The sequence below is a fragment of the Amyelois transitella genome, chromosome 8, assembly GCF_032362555.1.
Source record: "Amyelois transitella isolate CPQ chromosome 8, ilAmyTran1.1, whole genome shotgun sequence".
NCBI classification, from domain to species: domain Eukaryota; kingdom Metazoa; phylum Arthropoda; class Insecta; order Lepidoptera; family Pyralidae; genus Amyelois; species Amyelois transitella.
The window spans coordinates 2656350-2675656 of record NC_083511.1 but is presented as its reverse complement, the minus strand read 5'-3'; the positions used below and the strand labels follow the sequence as shown (position 1 = coordinate 2675656).

General features: G+C 38.0%; 2 protein-coding genes across 2 annotated transcripts; one reads left to right on the top strand and one right to left on the bottom strand.

The window, feature by feature from the left end:
- Positions 1-591: 591 nt before the first annotated feature.
- Positions 592-15549, bottom strand: LOC106138331 (RNA polymerase-associated protein CTR9 homolog). Its single transcript, XM_060945398.1, has 19 exons — positions 15376-15549; positions 15207-15305; positions 14626-14865; positions 13594-13862; positions 13017-13212; positions 12362-12589; positions 11661-11867; positions 11077-11231; positions 10056-10226; positions 9292-9506; positions 8328-8485; positions 7506-7634; positions 5770-6032; positions 4764-4977; positions 4177-4385; positions 2663-2777; positions 2012-2301; positions 1142-1477; positions 592-806 (listed from the first exon to the last, which is right to left on the bottom strand). Exons 1-19 carry the CDS (start codon positions 15409-15411, stop codon positions 731-733), a joined length of 3606 nt encoding a protein of 1201 aa, XP_060801381.1. The 5' UTR covers positions 15412-15549; the 3' UTR covers positions 592-730.
- A 267-nt stretch (positions 15550-15816) lies between these two features.
- On the top strand, positions 15817-19307 carry LOC106138333 (crossover junction endonuclease MUS81). The gene is made up of 3 exons (XM_013339462.2): positions 15817-17263; positions 17734-18157; positions 18701-19307. The coding sequence occupies exons 1-3, from the start codon at positions 16359-16361 to the stop codon at positions 19031-19033; spliced, it is 1662 nt and encodes a 553-aa protein (XP_013194916.2). The 5' UTR covers positions 15817-16358; the 3' UTR covers positions 19034-19307.

Sequence of the window (19307 nt, the reverse complement as noted above, 5' to 3'; positions counted from 1 at the left end):
TCAGTTAGTAAATATATAACAAAAGTCTCCAACTTACTTCGAGGATAACTGAACTATGTAACTCCCATATATTATTTATTTATTTAGTATATATTGGTTCCGGGACATTCCCTCTTTTCCTGTGGTTTTAGAAGCGTACTTAAAAATACAAGGCGGAAGGCAAATTGAGCAAGTGCGAAATTTATCCGAATGTAATTCAACGTGCAAAGATTGGAAGGATAAAGCTAATAATGCAATTTTTTATACACTGAGAGAGAAATGCAAATAAAATTTCTTGGTATTTGTAGCTTTACCAATACATAGTTATATTTTTTTCACGTAGCAGAAGAAGATAAATGGGAAAAGTAAAATAAGAACAACATTTTTAGCGTCAAGTGATTTTATTAATATAATTTAATTTATCACAAATATTTAAAGGTCAAAGCATTTTATTGGAGGACTAAAGTTCAACTATGTGTTAAAGTTAATTATTTCTGAAATCCCATCTCTTATCTTCAATATTGACACACCATGTGGAAGTCATATCGTTACTATTCGCTCGCAATAACGGATTATCAAGCTTAGTTTTCGCTCGCAATAACGGATTTTCAAGCTTACTTTTCGCTCGCAATAACGGATTTTCAAGCTTAGTTTTCGCTCGCAATAACGGATTTTCAAGCTTAGGTTTCGCTCGCGATAAGGAATTTTCAAGCTTGACAACGGGTTTTCTGGTTCGGAATGTTCATCCGGATTAGGATGCCGATCGGGAACGGGAACGCGATCCGCTCTTCGACCGCGATCTTGACCGGGACTTGCTTTTAGCTGGGCTGAAATTTTGAACAATAACGTTAGTTTTTGTCCTGGAATTTTTTTAATAAAGCTTCACCATAAATATATTGACGCTCGCGATATTGCAGATTTTAATATGAATTACAATATCGAGCTGATTAAAAATTACATGAAAATAGTTAACAAAACTACTAAGTAGAATCCAAGTAGTAAACTTAATAACTTTTAAAAAATAGGTCAGTTTTTGACAGAAGTGCATAATGTCAAGTCACCTCACTATCACTCAATATGCCTTAACTAGCGCCCTCATTGACAGGTCTGCTATATAATTTATTAAGCTTTTATAACAATAAACAAAAAGAGTAATATCTACCTGTTTGAGCGAGATCGGCTGTTAGACGGGCTCTTTGACCGAGAGCGGCTTCTGGACGCGCTCTTTGAGCGGGACCGGCTCTTCGAACGCGATCGGCTCTTTGAGCGGGATCGGCTCTTCGAACGTGATCGGCTCTTAGAACGCGATTGGCTCTTTGAACGTGAACGGCTCTTTGAACGTGAACGGCTCTTTGAACGCGACCGGCTCTTCGAACGTGAACGGCTCTTCGAACGTGATCGGCTCTTCGAACGTGAACGGCTCTTCGAACGTGATCGGCTCTTCGACCGCGATCGGCTCTTTGAACGCGATCTTGACCGAGACTTGCTTTTACCGGGGCTGTAATTTTTACAAGAATTGCATAGTATTCAAGTAGAAATAAATTTTAATAGCTTAACATTCAATGTTAAATGTTAACCTAGCCTTTATCTATGATGAAGACAAGGTATATATAGAAAAGTTTATTTGTTTTACCATTAATAAAAAACAGACACAATATAAAATAATAATTGCCTTCCTGATGATACTTTTTACACTTTTGTGCAAAATCACTGATTTTCAGATGTAGTAGTAGTGCGAGCGCAGAAAAGAATATGCAACATATTGAAAACGCGCCTCGCGCACACGGAAAGAGTACTGACTTCGCCTCTCCGTTTCTAAATGGTTAACTGTACCTACAAAGTTTGTTGCAGTCGCATACTACATATCTGTTTAACATAAGTAAGTACCTGGGCGACCGAGCTTTTTGTTGACTGTTTCAAATGAAAAAGTTTTTCGTTTTTGTAGTCAATGCACACAAAAACTATACATTATTCAAACGCCTATTGGCTACGTCGATAGGGACAACGAGGTAAAATTTGTATGTATCCTTACTTGTCGCTATCCGAGGCAGACATAATCCTTTTCCTTCCCTTTTTGGCCGGGCGTTCACGGCTACCACTGCCGCTACGACTTCTGCTACGACCGCTACGGCTGCCGCTACGACTCCTGCTACGATCGCTATTACTCCCGCTACGACTTCGGCTACGGGATTTCCGCGAATGGTCCGAATCAGATTCTGAAGTGGAAATAGTCTCTTTGGAGACGATTTTGGCGCGTTGTTTCGCACTGAGCTTCTCTTCAGCCGCTTTGGCCTTTTCGCGACGACCGATGCCTTTCTCTTTCTGTTGAACATAAAATATATGCGTTGTAATCTTATAATAAGATTATTATAATATGTAGCAATTGTATAGTCTGTGTATTAACTATACACCTTGGATCGACAGAAGTCGATCGATAATTATATTGATAGAAATAATGACAAGAGTGCAAATTCGATGATTGATGAATTGTGCACTAAAATAGGTATCGCCGCGGCGTACGTAAATTATTGACACAAGTAAAGTACTAAGTGTAAATCAATAGTACCAAATTGACAATCATGGTCAAACAGGGCTACCCAGGTGCCTCTCCAGAAGGTGAGGATGCAGTCTCAGATAACTCCAGGAGGAGGAAGAAGAGTAGCTATCGTCGGTCGCTGCCTACCTTCCGGCCCCGCTTGCGCGGCGGGTCGCTGTCGTCCCCGGAGCGCGGGCGGCGTCCGCGGCCGCTCTGCTTCTCCCGCTTGCGCTTCTTCTTCTCCCCTTTTGGTTTCTCCCGCCTGGATAAAGAAGAATCTATATTATTAATATTATAAACAGGTTTGTGAGTTTGTATGTTTGAGGTGGGTAATCTCTAAAGATACTGAACGGATTTCAAAATATCCTTCGCCATTAGACAGCTGCATTATCTGAGATTACAATAGAGATTCCAATTTGTTTTCCAATAAGAAGTTTTCAGATAAATTAATAGTGATCTGGGAAAAGCCTTTCCTTGCGTGCGCTGGCCAAACTGCTGATTATTTATAGTTATATGTACTACAAAAATAAAGGTTCTTAGTAGATCTATAAAAAAGTCCGCGACATAATCATAAGGTATTTTATAAGTTAAAAAAATGTAAATTTAAAGGTGCATCATTGCTCATCATCATCATTGCCGTGCTTGCATGAAGAAAGTTATGAATGTGGATGAAGCGAAGGAAGTATGCAGAGATCGTAGCAAGTCGAAAGTGGTAGTCTCTGCCTACCCCTCCGGGAAAGAGGCGTGATTTTATGTATGTTTGTATGTATGTATCATTTTGAGAGCTATTACCAACTACACAAAATCTATCCTGTGTTAGAGCCAGTATAGGTTATTAAACAACTCCCTCCCTTGTCCCCTCTCTCTCCCCGCTGCTGCTTTCTCTATTATTAATCATCTTTGAAATTATTGATTTTCTTTCTTATCTGTGCCTTGAAAGATCAGTCAGTCAGTCACCTTTGAATTTTAAATATAGATTAACTCACCCTAAAGAGTTATGAATGTGGATGAAGCGAAGGAAGTATGCAGAGATCGTAGCAAGTCGAAAGTGGTAGTCTCTGCCTACCCCTCCGGGAAAGAGGCGTGATTTTATGTATGTTTGTATGTATGTATCATTTTGAGAGCTATTACCAACTACACAAAATCTATCCTGTGTTAGAGCCAGTATAGGTTATTAAACAACTCCCTCCCTTGTCCCCTCTCTCTCCCCGCTGCTGCTTTCTCTATTATTAATCATCTTTGAAATTATTGATTTTCTTTCTTATCTGTGCCTTGAAAGATCAGTCAGTCAGTCACCTTTGAATTTTAAATATAGATTAACTCACCCTAAAGAGTTATGAATGTGGATGAAGCGAAGGAAGTATGCAGAGACCGTGGCAAGTGGAAAGAGGTAGTCTCTGCCTACCCCTCCGGGAAAGAGGCGTGATTTTATGTATGTACTAGAGGCCGCCCGCGACTTCGTCCGCATGGAAACCCTATCAATCCCGCGGGAACTCTGGGATAAAAAGTAGCCTATGTGTTATTCTGGGTCTTCAGCTACCTACATACCAAATTTCATGGTAATCGGTTCAGTAGTTTTTGCGTGAAAGAGTAACAAACATCCATACATCCATACAAACTTTCGCCTTTATAATAGTAGTAGGATGTATGTATTAACTCACCCTTCTTCCCCCCCTTGGCCCCCCTCACTGCTGCTGTCACTAACATACTCGTCCCGTCTCCGTCCGCGGCCGCCCTTGGGCTTGTTCTCCGGCGGCATATCGGCGAACAGCAACGCGTTCTTAGTCTTCTCAATGTATTCCTGACGTTTCTGCAACATCTCCACGGTACTCTTCTGTTGTTGTTCCTCGCGACGGCGGCGTTCCTCTTCCTGTAAATTATATAGAAAAAAATAATAAACACTTGTAATAATCGCTAGAGATAAATCATTATTCTGTATTGATTTTGCGCGAATGAAAGCGGACATCAGAATTTAAAAAAAAAATACTTTGGATGACCCATTGATGCTTTTTCATATGAAGCCAAATTATTTTATTTAAGCACTTTTTATTGTTAGGCACTTATGTAAATTTTTATAAAATGCTTATTAAATAAAGCGTTTTTTTATTATTATATTATTACATATATACATATACATTTACGGAAAGACGGACAAATTTGTCTGTATCGAACACTTTTACAGCGCGATTTCGACTGTATAGTATACATACCTAGTACGTCAACAACTTGACCACAATTCAATACGCACCTGTTGCTTTCGGAAGGCCTCCCTCTGCTCCCGCTGCCTGTCCCTGAGGGTGACCTCCTCATCGTGCAGCCGTCTCGCTCTCGCGACGTGCCACTGCGCCTGTGAGAGCAGGTCGGCGCACGTCCTCGCCTCCGCCGCCGCGGCCGCGGGCTCGTATCGTGCCCTTTCCGCCATTTCGCCGGCGCCTTCCGTTGAGGATAGACGTAGGAAGTACCTGTTGCAATAATAGAGATGTTAATTTACATACATATATACATATAATCACGTATCTTTATGTGGCAGATAGAATTAATATTCTTAATAAGACTCAAAGGCCACGTTCAGATGTATGGCTTAATGAAGGAATTGGGATTCATATAGTGACAGGTTGCTAGTCCACCGCTTAAAAGAAGAATTCCAAGTTTATAAGCCTATCTCTTATTCGCCTTTTACGTTATCATGGGAAAGAGATGGAGTGGTCCTGTTTTTTTTATTGGTGCCGGGAGTTTCACATATATAAATACATAATGACTTCAATATCCCTTGCCGTGTAGACAAAGTTAACAGTATCACAAAAAATCAATAGGTCACGTTCAGCTGTAAAGAATTGAGATTCAAATAGCTCATCGCTTAAAAGAAATTATATATTACTAACCCTAGATTTTAAATTACTGTAATATGTATACTAACAAAATTTGTATGAGTCCAGATGCTTGAAATAACGATTATATAAAGATTATGTGTATAAATAATAATAGGTAGACAGAGCCAACAGTCTTGAAAAGACTGATAGGTCACATTCAGATATTTGGCTTTAAGATAGAATTGAGATTCAAATAGTGACAGGTTGTTAGCCTATCGCCTGAAAGAAGAATCCCAAGTTTATAAGCCTACTCCTTAGTCGCCTTTTACGACATCCATGGAAGTGAGATGGAGTGGTCCTATTCTTTTTCTATTGGTGCCGGGAACCACACGGCACATAACGGCTTTATAATATCAGTATAGGTAAAACAAAGCGGGCGCTGACCTGTGCGAGACCTGCAGCTCGTGCACGGCGCGCAGCACCACGTCGAGGTGCTCGCGCTCGGCGCGCAGCACGGCGGCGGCGCGGCGGCGCAGCGCCAGCGCGGCGTTGTACAGCAGCGCGGCGTCGTGCGGCGCCACGCGGCGCGCGCGCAGCAGCGCCGCCCGCGCCGCGCCCGCGCGCCCCGCCAGCGCGTGCGCGCGCGCCGCCCACGTCAGCCACTCCACGTCGTGGTGCATGCGGAACTTGCGGATGCAGTTCTCGTACTATATACGGGACAAATTACACAGATTGAGTTAGCCTCGGAGTGAGTTCGACACTTGTGTTACGAGATACTAACTCAACGATACTATATTTTATAATAAATACTTAATACTTATATTGTAGATAAACATCCAAGACCCAGGCCAATCAGAAAAAGTTATTTTCTCATCATGCCATGGCCGGGATTCGAACCCGGTGTCACAGACAAGCGTACTATCGCTGCGCCACAGAGGCCGTCAATGATATCTAGGGTTAGTTAGCTTATACGGAGGCCGGGGTGCGGTTTTGCGACCATAAGGCAGTTTTTATCGCTGTTCCGTTTTACGTCATGATAAAAAGCGAAACGGCGATAGTTTTTGGGTAAGTCGGATTTTTACACGATGCGACTCACATCTGACCTCAGCAAACCTTTACAGGCGAACCTAACTCATATTGGGTCATGGTGAAATATTCAGTTACCTGAATGTGCAGATTTCAAAATCAAATCAATTTTTTATATGGCGCGAAAATATTTGAGCTGTTGAGTCAATCAGACCGCACCATTTGAACTCGCAAATTGAACTGTCTACTATTGTACTACTATAGCAGGAGTAATTTTGTTTTTAAATTTAAACCTGTAAGTAGGTCCTTGAGAAACATTACTTCAAGACATTAGGCATCATAATCCATTACATAGTTTGCAAGATAATAATGATGATGTTAAAAACATAAATATAATACATTAGTTTTTCACTAGATGGCGCTGAAATAATCGTGAGATTCATGTTCGTCACGAACGACTTATATCATAAATGAAGAAGCAAGTTTGTTTGTTACCTCTTTACAGTTAAATCACAGAAACAATCTCCATTTTATGTAACCATATGTGGGAAAGGGCATTAAGTTTATGACAAAATCTTGTAAATCCGGCGTCCTTGGAAGACCAGCGTCGGGGTGTTGTAAAATACCTCGACACAAGCTGAATGGACGTCGGATTAGTATTACAATTTAGGCAGCTGTTTGTTTTTACTTTTACTAAATACTTTAGTGTAAGATATATTTATGTTATGCTAATTAACTTTTATTCATTCATAAATTGTTCCGCCGCTTCTTCTACACATGCGCTTTGGAAGCGGTAGCGGTTATAATTAGATTTAAGAGATGTGACGTCAATAAGTGATACCCACATACACATGGTCATGTCTACATCCCTTGCGGGGTAGACAGAGTCAACAGTCTTGCAAAGACTGAATGACCATGTTCAGCTATTTGGCCAAAAATTGAGATTCAAATAGTGACAGGTTGCTAGCCCCTCGCCTAAAAATGATCCCAAGTTGTTAAGCCTATCCCTTAGTCGCCTTTTACGACATCCATGGGAAAGAGATGGAGTGGTCCTATTCTTTTTTGTATTGGTGCCGGGAACCACACGGCACTATAAGTGATACCTTGTATCCAATTTTGGCAATAAATCTATTCTATTCTATTGTAATGCTCACCATTTGTATAGCATTGATGTACTGCTTCTGTTCTACGTAAATGTGAGCTATATTCATCCACACGTCCGGGAAATCTGCGGTCGCCTCGCGCACCTGAGCGAATATATCGCGAGCTTCGTTCACGCAGCCCTGAAACACTTCAATATCTAAGACAGATACATACATACATATGGCCACGTCTATATCCCTTGCGGGGTAGACAGAGCCAACAGCCTTGAAAAGACTGAATGGCCAAGTTCAGCTATTTAGCTTTATAATGGGATTAAGAATCAAATTGTGACAGATTGCTAGCAAATTGCTGACAAGAAGAATGCTCATTTTTATTAGCCAATTCTTAGTCAAGGCGACTAAGGGATAGGCTAATAAAAATTGGCCATCCATCGTCATCCATGTGAAAGAGATGTGTGGTCCTATACTTTAGCGCCTGATACAGTAGAACTCCAATTATCCGAATTAATGGGGACCGGGACCCATTCGGATAATCAAATATTCGGATTTTTTTTAAAAAAAATTGCCATTGGAGAGAATAAAAGCTACGTTTTGATATTGCACTATTTTTTTATTGAATTAAATGAAAGAGACATGAAATTTTCACATGTTTTAAATATAAATAAAATGTACTTATGTACAAGTTTAGAAATAAAAATCATTGTTTTTTAAACATCTCCGTCAATGTAAGCTGTTTTGCGGTCTTCAACCGTTTTCAGATTGATTGATTTGATTCGGATAATCGGCGATTCGGATAGTCGGAGTTCGGATAATTGGAGTTTTACTGTACCACATTGCACAGTAAGTATGAATAAACAGTTAAAACATAGGTACCTTATGAGCCAAAACGCAGCCTATCCCATTGGCGGCCCATATGTTCTTGGGGTCCGTTCTCAACACCTGTTTGTACATCGTCAAAGCCCTCTCCTGGTGTCGTTTCTCCCTTTCCTTGTCCCTACACGGCTGGTGGAGCGTCTGTAGCCAAACGTTACCTGAAATTATAAACAAAAAAATATATGTAAAATTTTAAAACAAAAAAATATATGTAAAATTTTTACAAATGTTTTTGCCGTGCCCTGTGGTTCTCGGCAATATTAGAAAAAGAATAGGACCACTCCATCTCTTTCCCATGGATGTCGTAAAAGCCGACTAAGGGATAGGCTTATAAAATTGGGATTCTTTTAGGCGGCAGGCTAGCGACCTGTCACTATTTGAATCTCAATTCTATCATTAAGATAATAGCTGAACGTGGCCTATCAGTCTTTTCTAGACTGCTGGTTCTGTCTACCCCGCAAGGGATATAGACGTGATTATATGTATGTATGTAAAATTTTGAAATTTTGCCTACCCCTCCGGGAAAGAGGCGTGATTTTATGTATGTATGTAAAATTTTTAAGGTATTTATTAAGTGCCGTGTTGTTCCCGGCACCAATAGAAAAAAATAATAGGACGGGAAAAACATAGCAGCAACATGCGACCTTATCACAGAAAGCAGTCTCTTCCAGGTAATCCTATAAATTGTATATAAAACTTACAGAGTAGACAAAATGCTTTTTAATTACAGAATTCAGGAATTAAGGACGTCCTGGTAACGACGAGCTTGCATGAAGAGAGTTATGAATGTGTATGAAGCAAAAGGAGTATGCAGAGATCGTGGCAGGTGGAAAGAGGTAGTCTTTGCCTACCCCTCCGGGAAAGAGGCGTGATTTTATGTATGTATTCAGGAATTTGTTTTTCTAAAAATTCTTTCATGATTCGAAATTCAAATTCAACGTCAAGAAAGCAACCAAAATCTTACCTAGTGCAATCAAAGAGTATGCGTCATCAATGGTTGAAGAATTCTGTATGATCCTTTCGAATTTCTTCTGCCCTGGTCCCCACTCCTGTTGGGCAAGGTGGAGGTTGCCCAACAATGACCACGTGTCAGGATGTTCAGTGTTGACTTTCAGGGCCTCCTTGAACCAATCGGAAGCTTCGTAGATTTGACCCTTGTCGCGGGCCATACAACCTAACCTGTGAGATGAATTTTAACATTGTTACGAACTCCTTAGACTGTTCCGAACTCCTTTGTAGAGGACAAACATTTTGTAATTTAAAATAAGAAAAATAAGAATAATAAATGATAGTCTGTTTTGAGCGTGCATCATCTTTTCTTTACCAGCGTAAATATTTAATTATTTTCAGCATATTTCCTATAAACATATAAGCGCGTACATATAGTCACGTTTATATCCATTGCGGGTTAGACAGAGCCAACTCTTGAAAAGACTGGCAGGCCGCGTTTAGCTGTAAAGCTTAATGACAGAATTGAGATTCAAATAATGACAAGTTGCTAGCCCATCAACTACAAGAGGAATCCTAAGTTTATTAGCCTAGATTTTTAATGACATAATTGAAGAGAAATACGTAATGTTTTTTTGCCATAATCATTTCAATATGGACTTTTACGTTATAGAATATATACTATAGTACGACTTATGTATGTTGTATTATTAGCAACAGAAATAACAAAAATTGTTTTATAATCACATATGTGTAGAAAAAAAAAAACAATATAATTACCTTAGATAGCAGTCAATATAATTGGGATGTTCCTTCAAGATGTCTTTGTAGAGTTTCTCGGCTTTATTGTAAATACACAAAGCCTCGTTGAGACGAGCCAAGTTGTACATTGTAGTGACTGCAATTGAATTGTAATATTGGGCATCTAGTGTTTCCGCATCAGCTTTTTCCCTGTAAAAAAAAATACAATAAAACAATAACATATGTATACAAAAAGGAGAATAGCTCCATATCTCTTTCCCGTGGATGTCGTAAAAGGCGACTAAAGAATATGCTTAAAAAAATTGGGATTATTCTTGTAGGCGATATGCTAGCACAACCTATCACTATTTGAATCTCAATTCTATTATTAAGCCAAATAAGACTACCCCACAAGAGATACAGACGTGACTATATGTAGGTACATATATATTTCTATCATAAGAGCATATACCAATGCGATTGAAAAGCAATATAAAAGATAACTGATTTCGTCAGCGGAAATTTACAGTATGGGTCCTTCTCCACATTACCTGTATCTAAAATTTTATATAGACTGTTTCAATGGTTTTGAACTCAAAGACGGACACAGACAGACAAACTTTCACATTTATAATAACACAAGCGACCCGCCCCGGCTTCGCAGCATTTACACATATATACGATCCTCTTGAAACACTCTATATATTAAAAAAAAACTGTATCAGAATCCGTTATGTAGTTTTTTTATGATCTAAGCATACATATAGACAGACGCGGGAAGCGACTTCGCTTTACCTTGTTTAATATTGTGAATATCATAATAAGTAGTATGAGTTCAGTTAGTATCTCGTTACACAAGTCTCAAACTTACTCCGAGGCTAACTCAATCTGTGTAATTTGTCCGGTATATATTTATTTTGAGATTTCAAGCCTAATGTACTTGTAATAAGGTCGTTATTATATTTAGTTTATCGTTCGGTCAGATTCCGCGGTAGAACGTATATTTTCGATGCGGCTCATAAGTTATAGTACTGTATCTATGTAAGAACAATCAACGAACCTCTCCAAAGCCTCCTCAAGGTATTTCATGGCCTCATGGAGGTTGCCCAGTCGATAATGTAGGGCTGCCACGTTGTTCAGAATCTCGGCAGGTATGTCCGCGTTCACTTTCTCCTTCAGTATCTTCATAGCTGTGCTGTACGCGTTTAGGGAGCCCTGTAAAGGTTGAAGTTGTTAGATATCATATGAATACCAGAGTAGGCCCGCAGAGCACGAAAAATTCCTGTAATTGCTGTTCCCGCGGGAATTTCGGGAAACCCTCTCTTAGTGCACCCCTAGTAAGTCAAACTACATGCAAAATTTCAATGCGTCTCTCATTTTTCATGGTTATACTACATAGTGTATAATAAACAGTAGACCGCACGCATGAAGAGTTTCGGTAGCGCTCTTTTTCCTGGATTGCTATAGAAGTGTTAATTAATCTGCCTGATTAATAATGCATACATTTTTACTCTTAAAAATTTTCTTATCTGTTTTGACATTGATTAGCAATTTTTAACTGACTTCAAAAAAGGAGGAGGATCTCAATTCGACCGTATTTTCTGCTTTATTAATATTAATATTTTTATATATTTTATACATTACCTGTAAATCATTCTGTTCCAAAATCTGTGCCAACTCAATCCACGCTTCGACATCGTCCGGGAACTGCTCCGTGACCTTCTTGAGATGCTGCCTGGCTATGTCCCGTTTGGACTGGGATGCCGAGTTGGCGTATAGTGATCCCAATATCTTCATCGTCTCGTAATTACCCGGTTGAGCCTTTAAGACTTTCTCGAAGCATTGGGCAGCCTGGATAATAATTAAAATGTAAAAAACAAGTTACATTTTACAAATTAACAATCTCCTTCATGTCAAATTTTCATGTAAACTTATTGTTCCATTGTGCACCAAGTTGCAATTATATGATTGTAGTGTATTACAGTTGAATAGATAAGTTTATTTTATTGAAGAACCATAAAAATAAACTTACCGTCCTTAAGCCTGAAGCACTATGGTGGAGGGTGCAACTGGGATCACACAAAGATGAGAGAAAATAAAAAAAAACTGAGATCAAAAGTAGACATTGTTTTTCTACCCGACCACAATTATTTTTTAATACATTTGATTTCAATTTGGGCTTAGAAAAAACTTTAGATCATATAAACCCTAAAATTTTAAGGATAGGCTTTCGAAATCAAACACTAATAACAACAAATAACACCACTCACATTTTCAGTGTCACTATAATAAATATAAATCTGTCCCAATCTGTTTCAAAGCAAGATTAACAACAATTAACTTACATTTTCCGTGTCGCCTCTGTAAATATACATCTGTCCCAACCCGTAATGTGGCAGAACGAAGTTCGGCGGCGCGAACTGCGTGGCTTGGTAGTAATACTGGAACGCCTGGTCGCAGTCGCCCTGAGCATGGAACGCCCGTGCCAAATGGTGGCAACTCTCCGCTCTCATAGCTTCATTTTCTGTGTTGTGGAACGCGTGGAGCGCTAAGTGCTGAACTTTGCTGTAGTCCTGATATAACAAGAAAATCCTATTGTACCTTTATGGCTCAATAGAGAAAAAAAAAACAATGAAAACGTCATAGACGTAGAAAAAAAGAAAACTTAAAAAATGTAAAGCATCGTTGTGGCGGTGTTGTATGCATGTGGGAGTGACAGAAAACTAGCCATTTCGTAAGATAATCTATGACGTAATGGCGGCGGCCTGTCACACTATGGGTGAAAGTGTGTACACTAGGCCGGCAATACTATTGGTGCTGCATTTAGTTGTATTTAGTAAAACTCCATCTGACTTTTTTTCTATGGGAAAAGTAAATACAATATTGATCTGATCATTATGGAAATTATTTCAGTGATTTCATATAAAGCTCACTGGATCTCTCTCAACTGCAAGCCAAATTCATTGATTTCTGGACTAATGAAAACAAAAAACAACTGACCTTCTTAAAAAAGAAATGGTTTGCCAAATGATTCAACACCATTGGGTTCTTCGGATCAATGGCATATGCTTTTGACAGCATTATGACAGCCATCTTGTTTGACTCATTCTCTTGTAAGTTGAGTTTGAGAATGGAGAGACCGACCAGGGCGCCAACACATTGCGGGTCTAATTGAAGGGCCCGTTCAAAGGCCATCCTGATAAAAGAAAGATGATATAAATAATATTAATTATAAGAAAAAAAAATATACAAGGAAAATTATTGTCATGCAGATAATATTTAAAGGTTTCTTTAAAGCAAGTGCAAAGATGAAGTCTCTGCTTTCCCCTCTGGGAAGTGGCATGCTTTTTCTATATCAAACTTTTTTATTTAGATTATTATTTTAAATCAATCATTATATCATTCCCACACTTCCAAATTGCAGAGTAAATTTTTTAAATTCAAATTTAGAATAAAAACAAATACAGAATATAAATTTAAAGAAAGGTTCCACTGGCAAAGAATTCCTTGTGGCATTAAGTGACCTGTTGTACATTTTATGTGTATAAAGTTTAAATTAATAATCATCAACACTCACCTCGCCTTTTCTTGATTATTTAACTTCATAAAACAATGTCCCATGCCTAAACGCAATGCGGCTGGGCTGTCGGGGTTTGTTCTCAGCGCCTTCTTATAAAATGCTAGAGCTCCTCTATAATCCTTACGGTTGAAGGCTATGCACGCTTTGCCCAGTAAAGAGGGAACATTGTTCGGTGATTGGTTTAGTACGAAGTTAAACTGAGCATCGGCTTGTTCCATTTTGTCACCTTCAAGAAGACAGAAGTAGGCTCGGCCAAGTAGGTGGTTCTATAAAAATATTATTGGTAAAATATCATTAGATAATCAATAACTACCTGTCACTAGTTGAATCTCAATCTCAATGATAGAACATAAAGGCAAAAAGCTGAATGTTGCCTATCAGTCTCTCCAAGATTGTTGGCTCTGTCTACCCAGAAAGGGATAAAAATGTGACTATATGCATGAATCAATATAGCTCCATGCCCTTCTGTCTTTTCAAGACTATTAGCTGTGTCTACTACTAATTATATGTATGTATATAAGTAGGATTATTGGTGAAGGGGGGCAAGGGACATGGAAGCTTGAAAACTAATGAAGAAGGCCTACATCAAGGGACAAGCTTTCTCTTCCTCCTGGGTTTAGTCCCGGTTGCATCCTCACTTCTGGAGGCCTGTGGTACGCCTTTGACCATGGAAGCAACTCCCATCTGACCTCTACAACCTACTTTGCAGAGGAACCTACCCAGTATTGGATTGATTTGGTTGCACACATCCAGTTGCCTGAATGTGAAGGGTTTCCTCATGTTTTTCTTCACCAGAAGAGCTTCGGTTAGTATTCAAACTAATGTATATAACTCCAAAAATAGTCATGTGTACATGGCCAGGGTGGGATTCGAACCTGTATTTTTGTGTCACATGCATTTTAACCAGGAACCTTCCTGGCACTCAGGAGGATAACAATGTCATTTAATTTTGTTTAAAAGTGTAATCCCCACTATTACATAGATATACTCTTTATTGCACCATAAGAAAGAGAAAAAACCTGAACATACCTGATCATACATAATGATTTTATCTGCCATTGTGTACAATAGTGTCGCTTTGGTAAACAATTCTTTCTTTTTGTCTTTAGACTTCTCCTTGTTTGCTTCCTGTACATAATATGCAGCCAGCATGTCGAGTGCTCGCATTTGGTCTCTCTCAAAATCTCTGTAGTCAATATTGGCATCCACTCGGGATGCTTCCAATATCTTGAGGAAGTCATCGATCTTCTTTTGTTTATAATATGCAAGCTGAAAATATTAATAAATTAGCCACATTAAATGTTTGTCAAATAAAAATAAATTTCTTTCTGAAAGCATCTATGAGCTATAGATAATGTTTTTTAAAGGTCTTCCCAACCACTAGGCACATTACTACTTTAAAAAATTTGATAGTTTTTAAAATATAATCATTATAGGTATTTCATATAGCTAAATGTGGCCTTTCATTCTTTATGAGACTTGTCTCTGTCTACCCCGTAATGGATAAAGACGTGATTATATGTATGAATGATAATGATAATATCGTTTAGCAGACACGTAACAATCTACATTTGTATGGTAGAAATTGCAAATAGGTTAGATTTACTTACGGCGACATTGATCCAAACATTAAGTTGGGATCTTTCCTGCTGTAATATTCCCAAGACTTCATCTCCGGATGGCAATTGTTCAGGATCTAACTCGATCACCTTGAAAATTCACAAAACGCGTAAATATACGAAAAACATAACGAAACTATGCAAGTGAGCGTATATTCACCTCATCCGTGCTCATCAACGGAATTTCAAGCGACATTTTGAGTGGCGCTTTCTACATTAAGTACAATAAAATTAATCACAGAATCATGAAGAAATGAAAACAGAACAAGCAGAAAAACCGTCACCGTGTGCACTTCTTGATCGAATCAAATGTAGATAGCAAAGCAAGACGGAGTCTCGTCGCGTCGGTCCGGTCTCCACTCCACTACAAACTTTTTGCATATATAAATAAGTGCCTAAATCACTTGCACACACACACATACTGACATGACAGTGACATCGGTCACTTCGCTTCGCTTCGCTTCTACTGTACTGGTAGGTACTGGTACTGCAGGTACTTGTTACTGGCTGGCGTCTGTCTCACAGATATTTTTATTGTGTCTGTCTGAACCTATGAGTCTGATCTGACTGAGTAGTATCAGTTTGGGTCTTACTTATATATCTTAAAATACGACAGAAAGTAATATATTAATCTATCAAATTGCTCATATCAAAATGGAACTTTAATTCAATAGAAATGGAATAGATCAGGCAATCAATCGAAACGTTTAAAACATAATCGCATCATTTGAAAATGATTTTAATAAAAGAATTCGCAATCGCGTGGCGGTCACATGAACTTTCTTCTTTCCCGTATCCCGCTAGGAGCGGCCAGCAGCTAAGTTTTGACCAAAACAAAAAAAAAACGAATGACGATTTTCAAGGGTTATAGATTCCCTGGATTTATTCAGTACTGCATATCGATTTAAAAAATCAATCATTTGGGCTTGATTAATCTATTTCAGATCGCCTTCTCTACTCTTGTTTGCAGTTGCGGTTCCCGGTGTTCGGTTTTGTATCAAAATTGTTCAAAAAATATAAATAACTACCTATTAATTTTAAGTTGTACGTGCGTGCACAGTATTATTTACATAATATTTTAAGTACCAGAAACTGATATAAGTATTTTATCTGGTATCGAACTAATTATTTACTTTTGGTAAGATGTGCAGCACATCAAGTAAAAGGATAACATACAAGCGTACTCGGCCAAATCCACTGTTCCAGGAATGGCTCGAAGAATTACACGATGAAGCCAAGGTAAAGAAAAGTAAATTGGAACCAATGCTCAAAGAAGCTTTAGATTCTATATCAAAATATCCATTGCCCTTACAAACTGGCGCCGAATGTGCCATTTTAAAAGGCTTTGAGAAAAAATTGTGTTTGTTTCTGGATAAACGGTTAGAAGTTTACAACCATAACAAAAGTTTTAATTCTGTGAGTGAATCTGAAAATCAAACCAATAATTTAAATAGCAAGAAAAATCACACACTTCGAGAAGCTGTAGTTACAGTCGAAAATATTGATAACATAATCGTAGGACTGCCGAAAAAGTCAGCTTCCACAGCCAGTAAATCTAGTAATAACTCGGATAAAACTTACAGACCATCTTTTAGATCTGGTGGTTATGCTATCCTTGTAGCTTTGTTAGGACAATTTAGAGATGATCCCAATCAAGGATTATCTAAAGAACAGTTAATTGAAAAAGCACAACCATACAGTGAAGAATCATTCCTTCGGCCGAAGCCTGATACTTTTTACACAGCATGGAACAGCATCAGTAGGCTAATAACTAAAGGTTTGGTTCAGAAAAGTAGGAATAATAAAACAATAAAATATATGCTCACTGAAACAGGAGTAACATTGGCAATTGATCTTGAAACAGCATCTGTCGGTTTACCTACAACCAATGATATAATTTTCAATAGCAATGCTGATAGTACTGAAATACCAAATTCACAAAGCAGCACAATTAACTTGGATAATGCTAATTCTAGCGGGAGCCAAATTGAACTGAAAGCTGGAACTTTTGATATCATATTATTAATTGATAAAAATGAAACAAGTGGGTGGGTATTTCTTTTATAAGCGTTAAAGTTTGTAACATTACATATTACAATTTATAATATACATAGAGATTCAAACATTGTTGGGATAGATCCTGATCAGGGATTGAAAATAAGAAAAAAATTAATGTATTATTAGCACCGCATCATAAAAACATATTCCACTAATGCACCACAACAGAAATAATTTGTAAGACATTTTGAAAGTAGATAGAATACCCTTTATTGCACATAAACTTATAAAGTTATGTTAAAGTTATGTATAAAAGGCAGCCTTATTGTATTATTCAATCTCTTCAAGGGAACTACAAATATTGCTGTTTTAAAGATGCCACTGAGCCACACATTGCAAATAGTGTGCATGTTCATTTAAATCAATATGGATGATATTTGTTCATTCTTTTACTACTTCTCTACTTTCTATACATACTGATAACATTTTGTATAATCAATATAAATTTCTTTATTTTCAGGGTGACTAAGACTGATCCAACAGTAGCTCAATTCAATAAATACCCAGCACTTAAACATGAATACCGGAGCTTAAAAGTTGGTGATTTCACCTGGGTTGCTCAAGACAAACAGAATAAGGACATAGAACTAGTCATTCCTTATGTGATAGAAAGAAAACGAATGGATGATCTTGGACATAGTATTAGAGATGGAAGATTCCACGAACAGAAGTTTAGATTAAGAAAATGTGGGCTGAATAATGTTATTTACTTGGTGGAGAACTATGGAAAGAATAAACATGTGGGGCTGCCGATACAGTCTTTGATGCAGGCCCTGGCAAATACAAGGGTACAAGATGGATTTAATGTGCATATCACAAATTCTTTGAGTGAAACTGTTAGATTTTTGGCTATGTTGAGTAAAAGACTGACTATAGAATATACGGTAGGATTTCATCATGGATTTTATATGATAGTTTTAAAAGCCAACTTTAAGCCATAAAGTAGCACATGGCCTATAGGTCTTTTTAAGACTTCTGGCTCTGTCTACCCTGTAAGAGATAAATATGTCATTTTAAGGAGCCCTTTTACCGGTCAGGACAACTACAAGCATATTACCCTGACAGATTTACTCGCATTCACTAATTATTATGGTTAAGATGGCTCTCATTTTTCATTTGCTATGTCGCTAGAAAATTCACTCAAAATCTAAGATACTAAAAGCTAACTGAGCCAGAGAGAGAAATAAGGATTAAATGTAGAATGCGAAAGTGATAATGGAAAATAAATTATTGTTGAAGAAAAATACTTAAATAAAATCACACCTCTTTCCTGGAGTTGTAGATAGAGACAACATCTTTCCACTTGCCACAATCTCTGCATACTTCTTTAGCTTTATCGACATTCATACGTCTTCATGCAAGCTTATCCACTTTGGGTACTCTTGACCTGACCAATCAAATATGAAAAAAATATTATTTATTTTCAGGACAAAAATCTCAAAGGTTGCGATGGAGAACCATATGCTGAAACACTGATGACATTCAAATATTTCAGTGCGACTTCTAAGAAATCGAAGCCACTTACTGTCACGGAAACGTTCATTAAGTTGCTTCTGCAATTAAAAGGAGTATCTGTTGATAAAGCTCTAGCTATTACTAAGGTGTTTAGTACTCCCAGGCTGCTCATTGAAAAATACAAGGAGTGTGATCAAAGAGAAGGCGAATTCTTGCTTGCGAATTTGAAGTATGGGGAATCAAACCGAAGTGTTGGTCCTGTTGTGAGCAAAACACTTTACCAATTGTTCACTAAGTCATTTTAAGTGTATGTTACGTTAGTACGTCGTAACATACAAATGCCATATTACTAACATAATATAAAGTTTTCTATGTGGATTTACTGTCTCATATGGATTTTGATTGAATGAAAAATGGGGTAATGTTTATCTATTCACTGTTGTTATGATCGATTGAAATATGCTGGCCAAACATATTTTTATATTAATATATTCAAAGTTCGACAAAGCAATACATACTGTTATCTATATCTTTAAGTTTGTTTTTTATTATTCCTAAATCCTGATGCAACTGATTTTG